The 19,200-nt window shown below is 37.4% G+C and overlaps 1 protein-coding gene across 1 annotated transcript in view; it reads right to left on the bottom strand.

Moving 5' to 3' along the window:
* Positions 1 to 19,200, bottom strand: part of NIPAL1 (NIPA-like domain containing 1) — a 31,138-nt gene that overhangs the window by 4,353 nt on the left and 7,585 nt on the right. The window contains exons 2-5 of the mRNA XM_010858886.1: positions 12,640 to 12,906; positions 5,387 to 5,443; positions 2,115 to 2,205; positions 271 to 431 (exon numbers count right to left, since the gene is read on the bottom strand). Coding sequence (XP_010857188.1) covers positions 271 to 431; positions 2,115 to 2,205; positions 5,387 to 5,443; positions 12,640 to 12,906 — 576 coding nt within the window. The remainder of the gene's footprint in view (positions 1 to 270; positions 432 to 2,114; positions 2,206 to 5,386; positions 5,444 to 12,639; positions 12,907 to 19,200) is intronic.

Here is a 19,200-nt window from a genome sequence, read left to right as displayed (position 1 = left end):
CCCGATTGACTTTATTTTCAGAATGAGGAAGATGTCAAAGTTTGGGTTGGAATATAAGCCTTTCCCCTCTCCAATTCCCATCTCTTCCCTTCATTCTGAGGAAGCGAAGCATGGACACAAAAATTAGTTGTGGCACTTTTTCAGAAGGCTTGTACTATATCTCAAGCCACAGACAGGCTTGCAGGAAGCATATTACAATATTATTACAAACTCATGTGATGACAGAAAGTGGAGCAGAATTTGAGTGTCTCTTTCAGTTGAATTACAGACCTGGGTCTCTCAATTTCATTTCCATTTCATGCAGAGTAGCAACTTTCTCTTCTTGTGGGGCATGGATAACCATCACAGTTGATCCCAATATACTTAATATGCAGCCTATTTTCCCATGAATGTTCAATTGCTCATTTAAAAAGTAGGAAGACAATATTGCACTGTGGGAAGAAGGAAAAAAATCACTCTTATTCAATTACCTTTGGATTCCACAGCAGCTCAGTTGTCACGCCATGGTGTGCACCAGTCTGTATCTCAGTCAACTGCTTGGAATATGCTACATGACACTGAAAACCCCAATTAGCTTGCTTGCTTTATGTATGTGTGTGAAGTTTGTTATATATTACTATATTTGTATTTAGAAAAATTTCTACCATTTGTCAAACTTTAAGATTAACATTTTAAAAATCATTGGTAGTTTGCTATTTTAAAAAAATGTCATGGGAGTATAGTTGATTTACAATGTTCTGTTAGTTTCAGGAATACAGCAAAGTGAATCAGCTATACATATGCGTATATCCACTCTTTTTTAGATTCTTTTCCCATATAGACCATTACAGAGTATTGAGTAGAGTTACCTGTGCTATACAGTAGGTTATTAGTTGTCTATTTTATATATAGTATATATATATGTCAATTCCAGTCTTCCAATTTATCCCTTCTTCTCCCTTCACCTTCTGGTAACTTTATTTTCTACATCTGTACTCTGATTAGCTTTAAAACTCAGAAAAGATGATTAATCAAATCTGCTTAAATTGCTTTTCTATCTAAAATATTATAATAGGCATTCTGTACACCTGAAAATTTCCCATGGCCTATCTAAGAGGTCCCACTCAATTTGTTTTCAATTTCCCCATCTTTTTCTGTAAAGTCAAAGTAGAAGATATTTTTACATCTTACTGGCATGATACATTTAGAACATACATGCTCATGAAAGCTTCAAAGAAAGATATAAGCCTAAAGAAGAATTAACTCTGCTCTTCAGGGCCAGTATTTAGCTGGTACACACAAGTACAACCAAATGGGTTGTCAAAATACTAAAATATTTCCTTACCAACTGCTATTGCCCTGATACTTTCACCTATCCAATGCTCCCACTACTTTGGTTGCTATGGCCTCAGGGAGTTCTAGATTGGCACCAGGATGGACACAGATTATGCCATCCTGCTGTTCAACCACTAGGTCGGCTGTGGTCCCTTCTCCTTATGCCCTGGCACTCCCACCAGTGGGTAGGCCTAGTCATAAACCTTCTTCTAGAGGTTGATAATGGAGATAAAAGGAAAAGGCAAAAACACAATAGTTGCTTAGTTACAAAATAAAACAGTTCATGGGTTCATGGAACACATTCATTTGGGATCATAATAACGATCAACTCAGATATATTAGATCCACTTTCTATTGACAGGAAAATGACTCCTGCTTGCAGGACTAAAAGAAACTAAGATGTCTCCAAACAGAAGTAATTCAGCATCAATGCAAGAGTTTTAGTAAGAGCTGAAATTTAAACCAAATATCATGCTTTTTAAAGTCCTCTGATAACTATGGTCATTAACCACTATGGCAACAGAAAGCATAAAGAGGGTTGTGGCAATTTGTTCAGGTGAGAGGGGAAAACTGCTTGGCTTCACTGAATCATCACAAAGAAAACACACGATTACCTTAAGTTTAGTAGGAAGACACTCTGTTTCTTATTTCTACTGCTATTTATTGTGGAATCTTCTTAAATTATTTTTGTGATTTTCAAAATTTTCTTTGAGATACGCTTAGTAATCTATTTCTTGTGGGTTATGTGAATCATGGTATTAAAATCTCTGCAGAAGCCAAGTTCCTTACTGCTCACGTACCTGACAAGAACACTCAGAGCGCCCAGTGAGGTGACCAGAGTGGCAGGAGCGAAAGCATAAGCTGCAAAATTCACAGCCTCTCCTGCTCCCACTGGAAAGCAAGCAGCAGCGTTAATATGAAGGATAGGCACGTGTATTCAACAACGGACACAGGCAAAACAGTAGTCTTTTATTCTGAAGACACTCACATCTAATGAAAAGGAATAATTTAACTTCTTTTAGGGAAGGTGGGGAAAGTTTGGTATTAAAAGGTTGCAGATGCACCATAATTACCTGATGATGCAAACTCACTAATGCAAAAACTGGTGACAGGGAAATATCTATTTTAAAAGACCTTCAATAAAGATTTCAGTTACTTTAGTACCAGAAACATAGTTGGTCACTCTGCTGAAATCTGGCAGAGGTAGACTTTGAAGTGAGCAGAGAATTATTGTTTGCTCAAGAATACCTACTGTGGGCAAATTAATAATAAAGCAACTTGTAAAATTAGAATGCTTTCTAGAGGTCCAGCCAGGGGATAGGCAGAGATACCCACAGGCCTGTGTAGTCAGGCAGCCCTGGATTGCAGGGGATCTACAAGCAAGTAACAGTATCTTCGTAGCTCAAGTCCTAACAATGTGCTCCTGGAGGCCTTTTCTTATCTGAGCAACTCCAGACTTCCATGAGATAGGGGGATGCAATTAACTTCGAGAGCAATGGAAAATCCCTCTAAGAGTTGGGTTCTTGTATTGAGGGCAGATTATTCTCCTGGGTCACAACTGAATGCTTGCCCACAGAATGTAGTATTTCACACTGCAGCTATGCCAAGCACATACTTCTTGTTGAGAGAGCTTCTGGAACAGATAAAAGACACCAGTACACTTTTTCTCTTTCCCCCTGGCTGCTATCCACTCCACTCCCAGCCCCTACCCCATCCCCAGCCAGATCTGCAAGAGTAATCAGCTTCAAAACATCTTAAAACAAATAGAAACATACAGAATGGAACATTAGGAGACTGTGCATAACAGCAACAATGGTAGTTTTCTTGGAATCATAAGCAATGAAATAAAATTCACATTTTATGGCAAGATGAGAAAAATGTACACAATTTTTTTCCCCATTTGGGCCTCCCCTCTCCCCTTTAGTGTGTCTTGTGCGTTAGCCAGACTCCTTAGCGGGTATCCTTCCTCCTCAATCTTGAAGGGACCACGACCTTCTTTGTACGTGCACCTCTGGATTGTGTAAAGTGTTCGTTATACAGCATTTAGTGTACAGCCTCCTGTCTCGAAAAACTTATACAACTGTGATTTGATCTCTAACGTACAGAATAGTTTGCTGAGAGGCTGTTCTCAGGTTATAATTCTCAATTTGACTTGAATAAAAATTTTCCATTTCTTTTTTAGATTGACTAGTTAATTTTTCATCAACATAAGCCTTCTTGAATACCTCATTATTTATATTTTTATCATGATAGCTTTCCAGGAAAATACTGACTTCATGAAGTAATGTGTGTTTGTCTCTAGGTAAAAATCTCTAATGTTGAAGACAATGCTTTTCTGTCTTTAATACTTGTTGAAACCATGTGCATGGTGAGAATACAATTACAAATGTAGCCATATAATATTCTTCTTCTACTTTCTATCGCATAGGCAGAGGGTGGGAAGATACGAGAAAGAGAGAGAGTAAAGGGAGAGAATCATCCAAGTATTTATTTGGAATCTTTCCAGTATGGTCCCTGACAACAGTTACTCAAATGAAGTATGAAAACAAATGTGAAAACACCTTAAAAATTGAAAAAACGCTATATAAATTGAAATTATTTTTATTCACCATCTTGTAAGCAGATAGGGTATGGGTTTCCCAAAGGAAAAGAACGAGATACAGCTTTTTGATGTAAGAGAAGCCATTTTAGGCCTAAGCTATTGTGTGCTCTAAGCCTGGCCACAGTGCTTGCCGTTGAACAGAGCTCAATAATTAATGATCTTAAAGGAACAAAAGGACAAACTGTTATCAGGCAAGAAAAGTCACAACAGCAAAGATGATAAATTGGTTGTAAAGACTCCCAATTCTGGTTCAGTGGAAAGGCTAGCCTAAAGTACTTTCTTGAGCTATTTTGCAGAATTTAAATCCCCTCCACCACTAAGTCCATTTGAACCTAAGGAATGATGTTGAACTTGCCCAACCCTCATGACCTCTATAAACTAGACAGAAGCCTTAGCCTGGATTTTATCAACCTTCAACCCATTTCTATGTTCGATTCTTCTCTGCTCAAGCCCTCTATGAATATGCACATACTTTGAGCTTGAAACTTTTCCAATTTGCTGTTTGGGGAGACAGCACTTTGGGAAAGATCCCCAGAATTCTCCTTACCTGCTCCAAGTAACAAATCCTTTCTTCTTCTTATCTTTGGTTTGGTTGTGTCTTTTGACACCCACCAAGAGGCGAAACCAAGTTTTGACGTAACAAGCCTTTTAGATACCACCATTTGTTTAAAGAAAAAGTTATCCAATTCTTTAAGAGAATCTCAAAAATACTGAAATGTTTTACATGGTACAGGAAAACCGATGGAAGTTTTAAGGCTTCTGGCTGCAGAGGGAGATGGCTGGCAAGTATGTGAAACTACAATTTATGAGGTCCTTTCTCTGGAAGTTTAAGGCTTGGAATTTGAGAAAGTTCAGAGGAGTTAGCAGGGAGATATAAATCTGCAAAAGTGCTTGAGAGATAACACTGCCTTCTCTCTGGACATCACATTAACGAAAGTGGTTTCACTTCATACAGAGTCTCATTTAATCCTCCGGGCAAGTCTAGGAGGAGGGAGATGCTGACAATCTTCATCTCCTCTCTGTTTGTTCAGAGCCAAGCAACCTGAGGGGACTTTCATTTATCCACGTTTTGGTCCTTGCTAGGAAATTTACCCACTCTATGCAGCTAGAATAGTCACATATAGAATTAGGAGCCAGGGAAATATAGGAGGGAAGCATTTTCATCAATTATTATGGGGAATAAAATACGAAAGAAGGAGAAGTTAGTGATAAAACTTAAGATTTCAGATGGTAAGTTTTTTCTTGGCTATCCAAGACAGTATTGAGAACATGAGGGTGGGAGGAAGACAGAATAAAAATTAATTCTAAATTCATAGGACTTACTTTATATATGAGACATTATGCCCACACAAAAACTTTCAGACTGATATGCCAGCCTTACCAGTTGGATAAACTGATCAGTTTGAACAACTGCATGTAATTTATTCATCATTTTGCAAGCAAACACCATTCTTGGCATTATGGACTCACTTGAGAGTAATCCTGCCCACCAGAGCCATTCCTTGAGGTAAGAATGTCCACCTTGTCCTAGGAAAATGATGAAAATAGAAATTAAGTTCTAAAGTGGAAGAAGAGGGTTTGGGGAATTAACTTCTATAAAAGGTACCGGAATATGGTTGGAAAAAGCAAGACTTAAGGCCTACTCAGTATATCTGATCTTTTAGCTTACTTACTCAGTCATTTCTAGAGATCTCCTTTACATTGCCTTTGATTTCTACAGAAAATAAGTTTTCTTCATTTGCAGGAAAATTAGTCATGAGGTTTATTATTTTCAACTCAAAAAAAAATGCAAACCTAAAATCTGAAAATTATGTTTTATTTGGTGGATTTGCTGAGGGCTTAAGTCTGGGAGGCAGCCTCTCGGATAATTCTGAGGGCCTGCTCTGAATAGAAAAGGGAGGAGCCAGGATATATAGGAGTTTTGCAAAAAAAATAAAACAAACAGGTAGTTGGAACATCAAAAGATTACTGTTAATTTTAAACAATGAATTTAGCACTTCTATTTGTATGGGAAGATGTAGGAGTCTGGCTCACTGGAATCATTCCTTTGGTATGCACCTTAACTGTTTAGGGCCAATATCGAGTGCTCTCCATCTCAAATCCCCTCAGGCTGCACTGACTGCTGGTGGGGGCAGTCACTACTGTCTTGATGTCAGCAGTATCCTTTGTTTACTGATATGGAAGGTAAACTATTTATGCCATTCAGAGGTGTAGATAGAGTATTATAAGCCCTAAATGCTTTATTTTAGCCACAGTTAAAGACAGAACCCCGTAAATATTAGATTAGTACCTAATGAAGACATTAAAGGAAAGATGGTTGACATAAGAGCTTTTGAAATTTTGGATAGTCAATGAGAGAATAACCAGCATTAGCCAGCTGGACTCCACTTATTCTCTACCTTTTGGCACCATGAAACTGAATTTGTGTCAGCTGTCATTCAGTCGCTCAGTTGTGTCTGACCCTTTGTGACCCCATGGACTGCAGCATGCCAGGCTTCCCTGTCCATCACCAACTCTGGGAGCTTGCACAAACTCATGTCCATTGAGTCAGTGATGCCATCCAACCATGTCATCCTCTGTCATTCCCTTCTCCTACCTTCAATCTTTCCCAGCATCAGGGTCTTTTTTTCCGCAATGAGTCAGTTCTTTGCATTAGGTGGCCAAAGTATTGGGGCTTCAGCATCAGTCCTTCTAATGAATATTCAGGACTGATTTCCTTTAGGATGGACGGGTTTGATCTCCTTGCAGTCCAAGGGACTCTCAAGAGTTTTCAACAACACCAAATCTCAAAAGCATTAATTCTTCGGTGTTCAGCCTTCTTTATGGTCCAACTTTCAAATCCATACATGACTACTGGAAGAACCATAGCTTTAACTATATGGACCTTTGTCAGCAAAGTAATGTCTAGGCTTTTTAATATGCTGTCTAGGTTTGTCACAGCTTTTCTTCCAAGGAGCAAGCATCTTTTAATTTCATGGCTGCAGTCACCATCTGCAGTGCTTTTGGAGAAAATCAAGAAAATAAAGTCTGTCACTGTTTCCATTGTTTCCCCATCTATTTGCCATGAAGTGATGGGACCAGATGCCATGATCTTCATTTTTTGAATGTTGAATTTCAAGCCAGCTCTTTCACTCTCCTCTTTCACTTTCATCAAGAGGCTCTTTAGTTCCTCTTCGCTTTCTGCCATAAAGGTGATGTCATCTGCATATCTGAGGTTATTGATATTTCCTGGCAATCTTGATTCCAGCTTGTGCTTCATCCAGCCTGGCATTTTGCATGATGTACTCTGCATAGAAGTTAAATTAGCAGGGTGACAATATACACACTTGAAGTACTTCTTTCCCAATTGGGAACCAGTCTGTTGTTTCATGTCCAGTTTTAATTGTTGCTTCTTGACCTGCACACAGGTTTCTCAGGAGGCAGGTAAGGTGGTCTGGTATTCCCATCTTTTTTAAGAATTTTCCGTAGTTTGTTGTGATCCACATAGTCAAAGGCTTTAGCATAGTCAATGAAGCAGAAGTAGATGTTTTTCTGGAATTCTTTTGCTTTTTCTATGATCCAACGGATGTTGGCAATTTGATCTCTGGTTCCTCTGCCTTTTCTAAATCCAGTTTGAACATGTGGAAGTTCTCTGTTCAAGTACTGTAGGCCTGGTTTGGAGAATTTTGAGCATTACTTTGCTAGCACGTGAAATTAGTGCAATTGTGCGGTAGTTTGAGCATTCTTTGGCATTGCCCTTCTTTGGAATTGGAATGAAAACTGACCTTTTCCAGTCCTGTGGCCACTGCTGAGTTTTCCAAATTTGCTGGCATACTGAATACAGCACTTTCACAGCATCATCTTTTAGGATTTGAAATAGCTCAGTTGGAATTCCATCACCTCCACTAGCTTTGGTTGTAATGATGCTTCCTTAGACCCACTTGACTTCACATTCCAGGATGTGTGGCTCTAGGTGAGTGATCACATCATCCTCGTTATCTGGGTCATTAAGATCTTTTTTGTATAATTCTTCTGTGTATTCTTGCCACCTCTTCTTAATATCTTCTGCTTCTGTTAGGTCCATATCGTTTCTGTCCTTTATTGTGCCCATCTTTGCATGAAATGTTTCCTTGGTATCTCTAATTTTCTTGAAGAGATCTTTAGTCTTTCCATTCTATTGTTTTCCTCTATTTCTTTGCACTGTTCACTTAGGAAGGTTTTCTTATCTCTCTTTGCTATTCTTTGGAACTGCATTCAGATGGATGTATCTTTCTTTTTCTCCTTTGCCTTTCAGTTCTCTTCTTTTCTCAGCTATTTGTAAGGCCTCCTCAGACAGCCATTTTATCTTTTTCGCATTTCTTTTTCTTGGGGTTGGTTTTGATCACCACTTCCTGTACAATGTTATGAACCTCTGTCCATAGTTCTTCAAGCACTCTGTCTATCAGATCTAATCCCTTGAATCTATTTGTGTCTAGTCTACTGAAAACAACAAAACCTTTCCTAAGATACTCAGAGAATTATCTTCCCACTCTTGTAATTTTTGACCTTAACCACATGAATTAACCATTTATGATTTTCTCCTTACAAAATTTGCAAATAACTAAATTGGAATATTAAAATATGATTTCATATGCTATTTTAAAAAAACTTAGTATCAGAAATACTTTGTCAGCCCTTAATTAATAATTGAGCATTCCAAAGTCTGGTGTATTATTATTAACCTGTATGAGATCATACAGACACTCAAACATAGAGTGTGTGTGTGTGTGTGTGTGTGTATATATATATATATAAACATAGAGTGTATATATATATATATAAAACTAGAAACAATATATATTGTTTTTAGTTTTTTTCTTATCATTATATAAAAGCCTTAAATATTATAAACATCCAGATATGTAAATCTAGGTTGAATTCTTATTTACTCTTTTTTTTTTAAACTCTTTTACTTTATAGGCTATAATGCTTATATTGGATGCGTTTAATTCTTTTTTTAAGAAATTGAAATATACTTGATTTATAATTTTGTGTTAGTTCCAGGTATACAGCAAAGTGATTCAGTTTTTTATATATATATATATATTTCAGATTAATTTCCATTATAGGTTATTACAAGATATTGAATGTAGTTCTATATGCTATACAGTAAATATTTGTTGCTCATCTATTTTAGGTACAGTAGTTTGTATCTCTTAATATCATACTTCTAATTTATTCTAATTTATCCCCTTCCCTTTGGTAACCATAAATTTGTTTTCTATGTCTATGAGTCTGGTTCTCATTTGCATTATTTTGTAGATTCCACATATAAGTAATATATATTTGTCTTTCTCTGTTTGACTTAGTATTATATTCTCTAGGTGCATCTGTGTTGGTGTAAATGGCAAGATTTAATTCATTTTTATGATTGGGTAATATTCCATTATATTTATATATCCCATCTTCTTAAGCCAATCATCTGTTGATGGGCACTTGGGATTTTTACATGTTTCGGCTTTTGTAAATAGTGCTGCTTTGAACACTGGGGTGTATATGTCTTTTCAAATTAGAGTTTTTGTCTTTTTGAATACATGCCCAGGAATGGGACTGCTGGATCATACGGTAACTCTAATTTTAGTGTTCTAAGAAACCTCCAGTCGTTTTCCATAGTGGCTGTACCAATTTGCCTTCCCACCAGCAGTATAGGAGGGTTCCCTTTTCTCCACACCCTCTCTAGTCATTTGTCTGTGGACTTTTTAATGATGGCCATTCTGACCAGGGTGAGATAATACCTCACTATAGTTTTGATTTGCATTTCCCTGATAATTAGTGACACTGAACGTCTTTTCATGTGTCTATAGGTTATATGAATGTCTTCTTTGGAAAAATGTCTATTTAAGTGTTCTGCCATTTTTTTGATTGGGTTGTTTGTTTTGATATTGAGTTGTATGAGCTATTTGTATATTTTGGATATTAACTCCTTGTTGGTTACACTATTTTCGAATACTTTCTCCCATTACATAGGTTGTCTTTTTTGTTCGTTGGTGGTTTCCCTTGCTATGCAAAAGCTTTAAGTTTGATTAGGTCCTATTTGTTTATTTTTGCTTTTATTTCTTTTGCCTTGGGAGACATATAAAAATATTGCTACCATTTATGTCCAAGAATGTTTTGCCTATGTTCTCCTCTAGGAGTTTTATGGTGTCACATCTTATATTTTGGTCTTTAAAACTTTTTGAGTTTATTTTTGTATATGGTATGAGGGATGTTCTAATTTCCTTGATTTACATGTAGCTGTCCAGTTATCCCAACACCACATGTTGAAGAAACTCTTTTCTCCATTATATATTCTTGCTTGCTTTATAATAGGATAATTGACTGTAGATGTGTGGGTTATCTCTGTTCCATTGATCTATATGTCTGTTTTTGTGCCAATATGATGCTGTTTTTATTACTGTAGTTTCATTCACTTCTTAAGATAAATTCCCAGAAGTAGAATTATTCGATTTTAAGATGGTAACATTTTAAACTTTCCCAAATTTCTCTCAGGAAAGTTTGTACCTATTTATATTGCTTCCAGCAATGTTTAAGAAAGCTATTTATTTCTCAAGTTCCCTTAGCAGCATAGGGCATTATTTTTTAAAGAAAAACCAAATCTTATTAAAATAGTAGGCAACAACCCTGGAGCCAATTGTTATATAGTTGATATCTCTTTGGGTACTAGTGAATTAACATTTACTTAAGTATGTTTATTGGCCACTTACAATTCTTATTCTGTTCCTTGTTTATGTGCTTTGTCTTTTTCTGTTAGGTACTAATCATTTTCTTATCAACTATTGTTGTTGTTTAGTCACACCTAAGTCATGTCAGACTTTTTTGAGACCCCATGGACTGTAGCCTGCCAGGGTCCTCTGTCCTTGGGATTCTCCAGGCAGGAATTCTGGAGTGGGTTGCCATTTCCTTTTCCTGGGATTATCACCTGTAGTCACTCTTTACATACTGTGGATCCTAACTACCCTTTGTCATATATTTTGAAATTTTCTCCCCTACATGTCATTTCCTTTTCAGTTTCAGTTAAAGGTGTTTTCAAGTAGGATTTTTTTTTTTTTGGTCAATCCAGATAATCTCTTTCTTCATATAGAATTGTTTCCTCCTTTATCTTTATGCTTAGGAAGACTTTCTTTTAGGATTTAAAAAAATTACTTTATTTTAAATTTAAATTAAAGTATGTGAAATCTATTGTGAAAAATGGAATAAAGTAGGACTCTTACATTTTTCTCCTCTAGTTTTTGACAGTTGTCTCTATACTTTCGATTGAATAATTCATCCTTTCTCTAGTGGACTGAAATGCCACTTTAAAAATTGTGTAATAAACTGCTGCATGGACTTATTCGACTTTTCAATTATCTTTTATTTTGTCTATCTTTTTAAATTCTAAACTATTTTAATCAGTGTCCCCTCAATAGTACTCTTCTATAAACTTGTTTGTGTAATTCATAACCATTTATTATCCTCCATGGATCTTAGAACAATATTTAGCTTTTTAAAGACATTTTTCTTGATAAGAATGAATAGAAAATTCATGGCTAATAAAGGACAGTCAAGCAGAGCTAACAGCTTCTGAAATGTCACTGCAAATAGTACCTAATTCTACTGCTATCTATTTATTGACTTGACAATACTTATTGGGTGCCAACCTCTATGCTAGGGAAGGTTCCTGCTTTTGTGAATCTACTATCAATAAACAAGACTGTTGACAACAAGTAAATAAACAATAAATGTACAATGACAAATTATTCCAGGGACAGTGAAGGAAACCCTTAGTGCAATAATAGCGGGGGTGGAGGTGAGTGAGACCTTCCCAAAGAGGATGGTCAAGAAGGCCATTCTGGAGTGGTTATATTTTAGTTGAAGTCTGAAGTATGAGTCACCAAGTGACAGGCAGGAAGAAGAGAGTTGCAGGCAAAGGAAAAGACCTTGAGGTGGGAAGCTGTCCCAGCCATGCTGCGCTCAGTCATTTCTGATTCTTTGCTGTCCCCATGGACTGTAGCCCACCAGACTCCTCTGTCCATGGGATTCTCCAGGCAAGAATACTGGGGTGGGTTGCCATTTCCTACTCCAGGGGATCTTCCCAACTCAGGGATTGAACCCCTGTCTCTTGAGGTGGGAAAGAACTTGGTAAATTCTAAGAGCCAGAGAAAAGCAGGTGGCAGGGAGAGTAGCAGAAGATGAAGCTGGAGAGGTAGCATGGGACACTTTAGACAGGAGGTGAGGTCAGAGATTGTGCAAGGATGTTTGGATTTTACTCTGAGTGCAAACAAAACCCCCTAATGTGTTTAGCCTGATCTGACTTTAAATCCTGAAATCTCAGACTAAGGAGGAGAAGGAGGTGACAGAGGATGAGATAGTTGAATGGCATCACTGACTCAATGGATGTGAGTTTGAGCAAACTCCTGGAGACAGTGAAGGACAGGGAAGCCTGGCATGCTGCAGTCCATAGGGTCGCAAAGAGTCAGACATGACTTAGCAACTGAACGACAACAAGGTTATGAAAGAATAACTCATTCCACATGCTAAATCTTTTGAGTTTTAGTCTCAACCTAAAGGAGACATAACTGGTTCAATCCTGGAAACTGCTGAGAACAGAGATAGGGGCTAAGACAGAGACAGGGAAATTCTCTGAAATTCTCATAGCACCACGGTCTTACAATACAATTATCTCTGCAATTAGAAACTTGAATTTGTTAGTTGCATTTGTCTCTTACCAGCTCTAGTGACACCCTTTTTGGCCAGTTGCAAAAGGCCCTTTTTTTTCAAGATGAAACTGGAGCCAATAAAAATACTGGAACTTATTGCCAGTACCAGGCCTATATAAAGGTTGTATTTGTTCTCTGTATTTGTAGAAACACTCAGGTTGGTTATGCTGGAATTCAGGTCCCTGTAGAGGACAGGAGAAGCCAGCAGCTGTGACACACGTGTGATCTCACACCAAGCCTGGGAGGTATTCGGACAGCTCAGGGACAGCACATAGCCTGGAAAAAGGGAAAGAGGGAGATGTCAACCGACGAAAGGGAGATGCATTAACATTTTCTTTCTTTCTCCAAGAAATAGAAACTTTCTTTCTCCACTAATATACTTTTTTACTGCCTGATGGGCAGTCTCCAGCACCTGATCCACGGGCTGGCAGACACGTTCTGCTGGGCTCACACACACAAGTTCTTCACAGTGTTTGCAAAGTGCTTTAGCTGTCATCATCTAAGCATGACAAACTTCACATCAAAGTCTGGATTCCGCTTACTGAATGGAAAGTCTACCAATACTTGGTTCTCTGCTGGAGCATCAGGGAGCTGTGTGCACTGGCTTGGGCTCAGCAGTTCATTACAGCCCCCTCCCCGGCACATCCACTTCTCTCCATCAGTGTGTTTCATCATCTGTGTTTCATCAGAAAGCATCAGTGTGTGTATAATGCCCGAAAGTAGGAAAGAGCACAGCAACCCCACCAGACTAGAAATCACCACGTTACAGGAAACTGAGCTAACCCACTTGATGTGCATTTCAGAAAATGTGTTTAAAAGTGGGTCTATACTAGACCACTTTCCCAGAGATAATAATTTTTCAAGTCTAATTCACTTCCTCCTTAATAAAATAGACTCTAATAGAAAAGTGAATTAAATATCAGTTGGCCTTTTTTTTCCCCCTTGAAGAGGATTCAAATAAGCATATAAATCCACTGAACCAGACCCATTATTATAACTGCCTTTTTTTTTGGGGGGGGGGAGCTAAATACTAAAACACAGAATGACAACATTTTATACTGTTTAAGAGATTTTTATAATCTATTCTCCATTTGAAAAGCTACCAACACAGTGACCCTGTGACTAGGTTTTCTATCTTCTCAATTTTTTTTTTCCATTTGAAAGGCTTATTTTCCTAGTGTTACTTACCCTGAACAAAAATGGGCAAAAACAAATTTTAGGATTCAGTGAAATAAAGTCAGCTTTACATCTCAAAAATCTTAAGAAAGCAAGAAAACAACAAAAGATAGTTTGACTAAATGCTGTCTTAGAAACAAAACTTTAATAGTGGGATCTGTGTCTCTGGGGCAAAGCAGTATGCGTGCGTGTGTGTGTGCTAAGTTGCTTCAGTCATGTCCAACTCTTTGCAACTGTAGGGACTGTAACCCACCAGGCACCTCTGTCCATGGGATTCTCCAGGCAAGAATAATGGAATGAGTTGCCATGTCCTCCTACAGTGGCTTCCCAACCCACAGATCAAACTTGCACATCTTTTGTCTCATGCACTGGCAGGCAGGTTCATTACCACTAGCACCACCTGGGAAGCCCTAAAAGCAGTATTGAGTTATGTGAATTTTACCACACATACAGGTGAGAAACAACTATTAAGCTCAAGTCTAGCAAAAGGTAAAATAATTGAATTCAATTTTTTCATGGTTATTATTTCATTTATCTCTGTAATTTGAAAATGAACCAACTTTGATTCAGAGATACAGGATAAATTCTGAGACAAAACTTCTAAATATTCCAAGGAGAATTATATTACTTCAGGGATAGTTTACTGTAACTGAGGAATTTTTTAGGCTGGTTGTTTTAGTAAGAATTGCTGCAAATTTTCACATAAGCTAGCCGTAGGCAATCTAGTCCTGGACACTGTTCATCTCATCTAACCCCCAATTACTACAAAAGTAATTTTTAGTAGTAAGAATTTTGATTATACGAATTTTTGTGAAAACATCTGATTGAACTGGACAGAAAATTCCATGGCTGCATCAGTATCATTTACTATGTAGTTAACCATTCCAAAACTTTATCTCTGGAAACAGTGTGGGTGGACCTCATTCCAGTGAAACAATACTCTCTCTGAACTGTTTACACAGCAAAATGCTTCCAACATTTTAGGGGGCGTGGGGCAGAGGATGATAAGGGAGTGCAAATAATCTTTGTTGCCTTTTGTAAGTTCTCATTGTAAATGAACATTAATGTTGCATGTTTTATGGCAGGAAAAATAATAAAATCTTGTCTAGTTACTGACCTTAGAACTTAAATTGTTTTATGTTTGGGGAGCATATGAAAGAGGGAGGCCATGTGATATGAACGAATGAGGGAGTGACTGGTGGGTAAGTGGGTATGGAGTGCTGTAGGGCAGGAGGGGAGGGATGGAGGAAGCAGAATATGTGGGCAGGGACACTGGAGGATTTCAGAGCAATTAGAGATCTCAAAATTCAGGTAGCTTCTTAAGATTATAGTAAGCAAAGTAATTCTCCAGGAGTTTAATCCAAACTTTCTCTAACACAGAAAATCTATTACATTCCTTCTTTTTCATTTTAATAGACACTGCCAATAGCCCTTTCAAGTGTCTATACCAATTTATACTCCTGTCAGCAAAGAGCATGTGTCATTTCTTTAATGTTATATTGTTTTAAATATTGAATAATTTAATTTAGGAAATATGTGTCAGTTATAAAGAAAAAAATAATATACACCAACGTATCAACCACCTAATTTAAGAAATAAAACATTACCTCTCGGAGGTAACAATTAATCTGATTTTCTGTCTAATAGTCCTTGCTTCAAAAAAAATGATTTCTCGGGACTTCCCTGCTAATCCACTGGTTAAGACTTGGAGCTTCCACTGCAGGGGACATGGGTTCAATCCCTGCTCAGGGAACTAAGATCCTACATGCCATGGGGAATGGCCAAAAAAAAAAAGAAAGAAAGAAAGAAATTTGCCCTATAAGATTATCTTTAAATAATAAATTGTTTCATTTTCTTCTTTTTGTATTCTCTAAGAATGTAATCATATAGTATGCATTCTTTGGTGATTTGCTTGCTTTTGAGATTTATCATTCTTAATGCTCTGACTGTAAGGTTTGCTTTTTTCCCTACTGTTCTATAGAATTCCCCTTTATGACTATCTCACCAGTAATTTTTATATTTTATAGTTTGTGGACATTTGGGTAATTTGCTGTGTTTTTGTTTTTACAAACAGTGCTGCTAATGTTCTCAATTATGTTAAACCAAATGAAGTTGATGATATTTGACAATTTTTTACCCCCAAAAAATAGCAGTTTCGTATGATTCAACTTAAGATGTATCTTCTAGGTACAGGTGTGAATATCTTCTTACACACACTTAAAAATTTAACAACAAAGTCAAATTTTCTATAGGATTATATGCCTTTTCCCATCTTAAACTCCATTACTAATTGTCTATAATCTTGGGAAAATTGAATCATCACTCTTGACTTCAGTTTCTTCATCTCTAAAATGAGGGAGTTTGACTCAATGAGTCTAAAGATCCCTTCAATACTTTTGGGTTTGATAATAAGCTATTTTGGTTCCCAGAGTAATTTACTTATAATTCTGGTAGTTCATAAATATTGCTGATGGACCAGCTTTAAATTCATAGGCACTTGTATCTGGAAGATATCTTAAAGAAACTGATGCCAAGATATTAAGTGACTTGGCAAAGCCACGTAACAGCCGAAATCAGGGCCAAATAATCCAATTCCCAGACTACTATTCTATTTCAGAAACATAAGAACAAAAAGTACAAATAAAGTCAGTTAAAATTTATTGTTGTTTATACAAAGATGAAATGCTTTGAACAGCTTTTTCAAGTCTTATTTGTCTATAAAGAATAATTTGGGGGTCCCTTGGTGGCTCAGGGGTAAAGAATCTGCCTGCCAATGTAGGAGACACAGGTGGATCTTCCTGTTCCTGGAAGATCCCACATACCTTGGAGCAACTAAGCCTGTGCACCACAACTATTGATCTTGTACTCTAGAGCTTGGGAGCTGCAACAACTGAAGCCTGAGCATCCTAGAATTTGGGTTGTGTGTAATACAGCAATAGCTGACTGATAGTGGTGGTTTGGTGGTTTAATCGCTAAGTTGTGCCTGACTCTTACAACCCCAGCCAGGCTCCTCTGTCCATGGGATTTCCAAGGCAAGAATACTGGAGTGGGTTACCATTTCCTTCTCCAGGGGACCTTCCCGATCCAGGGATCAAACCCACATCTCCTGCCTTGCAGCCAGATTCTTTACTGCTGAGCCACCAGGGAAGCCCCTAGCTGACTGATACACTTGCCTGTTTATATTAGCGAAGGAAAGAATGAATGAAATCTCTTCTGTCTATTACAATTTATTCTCCAAATATCAGCCAGTGTGAATCAGATTACATCACTCCCCTGCTTAATTCCCCATGATTTTTCATGGCAGTTGTAACAAAATTTGAATTTTTAATTTTTAAAGAGCTTTACATGTTCTGAAGCTTGCTCACCTCTGACATTACGTTGCATTACTCTCTCTCACTCATTCTCTGAAACAACACTTTTCATTCTCTGATTCAATATGTTTTTATTGAGTATCTACCATCTGTCAGGCATTTTCTAGAAGCTGGGGTTACAACTGTGAGTAAAGTAAAATTCCTGCTCTACTACAGTCATTCTAAATGGGGGAAAATAAACAAGTGAACTAAAAACTACAGAATATGTTGACTGCCATGGAAAGGAGTAAAAGCAGCATAAAGGAGTATTTTTTAAGAGAGAGCATTGAATAGAAAAACCTCTCTGCTAAAAGTAAATGCAAACACCCAGATGTGGGAATTTACTTGAGGAGGGTAAAAGGAACTTTACTAGCCAGGTTGGCTGATGAGAGAAGAGAGATGGTATGAGATGAGGTCAAAGAGTAGTAAGACATAAGCTCAGGTGAAATAAGCCTTTAGTTAAGTCCATCCTTTTGTGTCCTTCCAAAATTCTCCTTCCAAAATTCTACAGTGGCTTCCCTTTCCAAATCCCCACCACAGTCTAAAATGGCCTATAGAATCCTGTCTCCATGTATCTCTGTAACCTCATTTCCTAATTTTCTCCCTTCTTTCTTTAATAGGCTTAATTTCTTCTCATCTTAGAAGCTTTTAATTAAGTAGCCTTCACTTGTTACTCCTAGTAGTGGCTGGTGTGGCTAGCTCCTTGTCTTCACTGAACTCTCACCTCCTTGGAAAGCCTTCTCTGCCTTTCCAACCTAATTTCTCACTTTCCACTGTATAATTAAACACTGCCAACCAAACAAATGTCCTCTTACAGCTTAATTATGGCTTTGTAACAACACTGTATATCCACAGATCTATTTCATTTACTCAACAAACTACCATGCGTGTACTAAGTCACTTCAGTTGTGTCCAACTCTTTGTGACCCTAAGGACTGTAGCCAGCCAAGCTCCTCTGTCCATGGAATTCTTCAGTCAAGAATACTAGAGTGGGTTGCCATTTCCTTCTCCAAGGGATCTCCCAGACTCAGGGATTGAACCCGCATCTCCTGTGTCTCCTGCATTGGCAGGCAGGTTCTTTACCACTAGCACCACCTGGGGAGCCCAAACTACCATACAAAGCACCATGTTGGGCAACCATTCATCAGCACTTAAATTCTTATTATACTTTCTGTGTGCCCGGCCTGCTCTAGGAATGTGGGAGACAGTGATCAACAAGGCAGGTAAACAGGTCTTGAAACTGAAACAGGTCTTGTTCTCACGGAAACTGACAATTTTATTGAGAAAACTAACAAAAAGACAAGAATAAGGAGAGTAGAATAGGAATGAGAAAAAATTTTGGGAGAAATGGAGAGAAAATTTGGAGCAGAATGAGAAATAATTTTGCTATAAACTGGAAGTTTGGAAATAAACTGTGACAGGACTGGGTAAGAAGCCCATTATTTCAATTAATCCAAATAAAACTGAGCAGATACTATTGATTTTTTTTAAGTTAAAAATTTGTATCTCTAAACAAGATCATCCCACTATCAGTATGTTTGGAAGCCAAATACTCTATGAAGACTGTTGACCATCAGATTTCCTACATAAACTGCTGCAATTCAAACATATTGTTTTCTGAACAACCTTAAGTGAAGAATTTTTACTAGCTTAGAGCACTTAAATTTCAGCACTTAGAGCACTTAAACTTGGAAAAAAAAACTTATGCTTTTAACTTTCTTGTAGAAATCTGGAGAATGTCTATTTTAGTGTAATATAAAAGAAGCTATATTTTATATAGAAAATAAAGCTTGCCCTGCTAATAAAATTATATTCATTTGGTGGAATTTTGAGAAACGTATATGATATGGTTTTTTTAAGAGTAAAATCTCACAGTATGGTACTGGCACAAAGACAGAAATATAGATCAATGGAACAAAATAGAAAGCCCAGAGATAAATCCACACATATATGGACACCTTATCTTTGACAAAGGAGGCAAGAATATACAATGGATTAAAGACAATCTCTTTAACAAGTGGTGCTGGGAAAACTGGTCAACCAC

The sequence above is a fragment of the Bison bison genome, unplaced genomic scaffold (genome assembly GCF_000754665.1).
Source record: "Bison bison bison isolate TAMUID 2011002044 unplaced genomic scaffold, Bison_UMD1.0 scf7180017864451, whole genome shotgun sequence".
Lineage (NCBI taxonomy): Eukaryota > Metazoa > Chordata > Mammalia > Artiodactyla > Bovidae > Bison > Bison bison.
The sequence above is the reverse complement of the archived record's forward strand: the minus strand, read 5'-3'. Positions and strand labels throughout refer to the sequence as shown.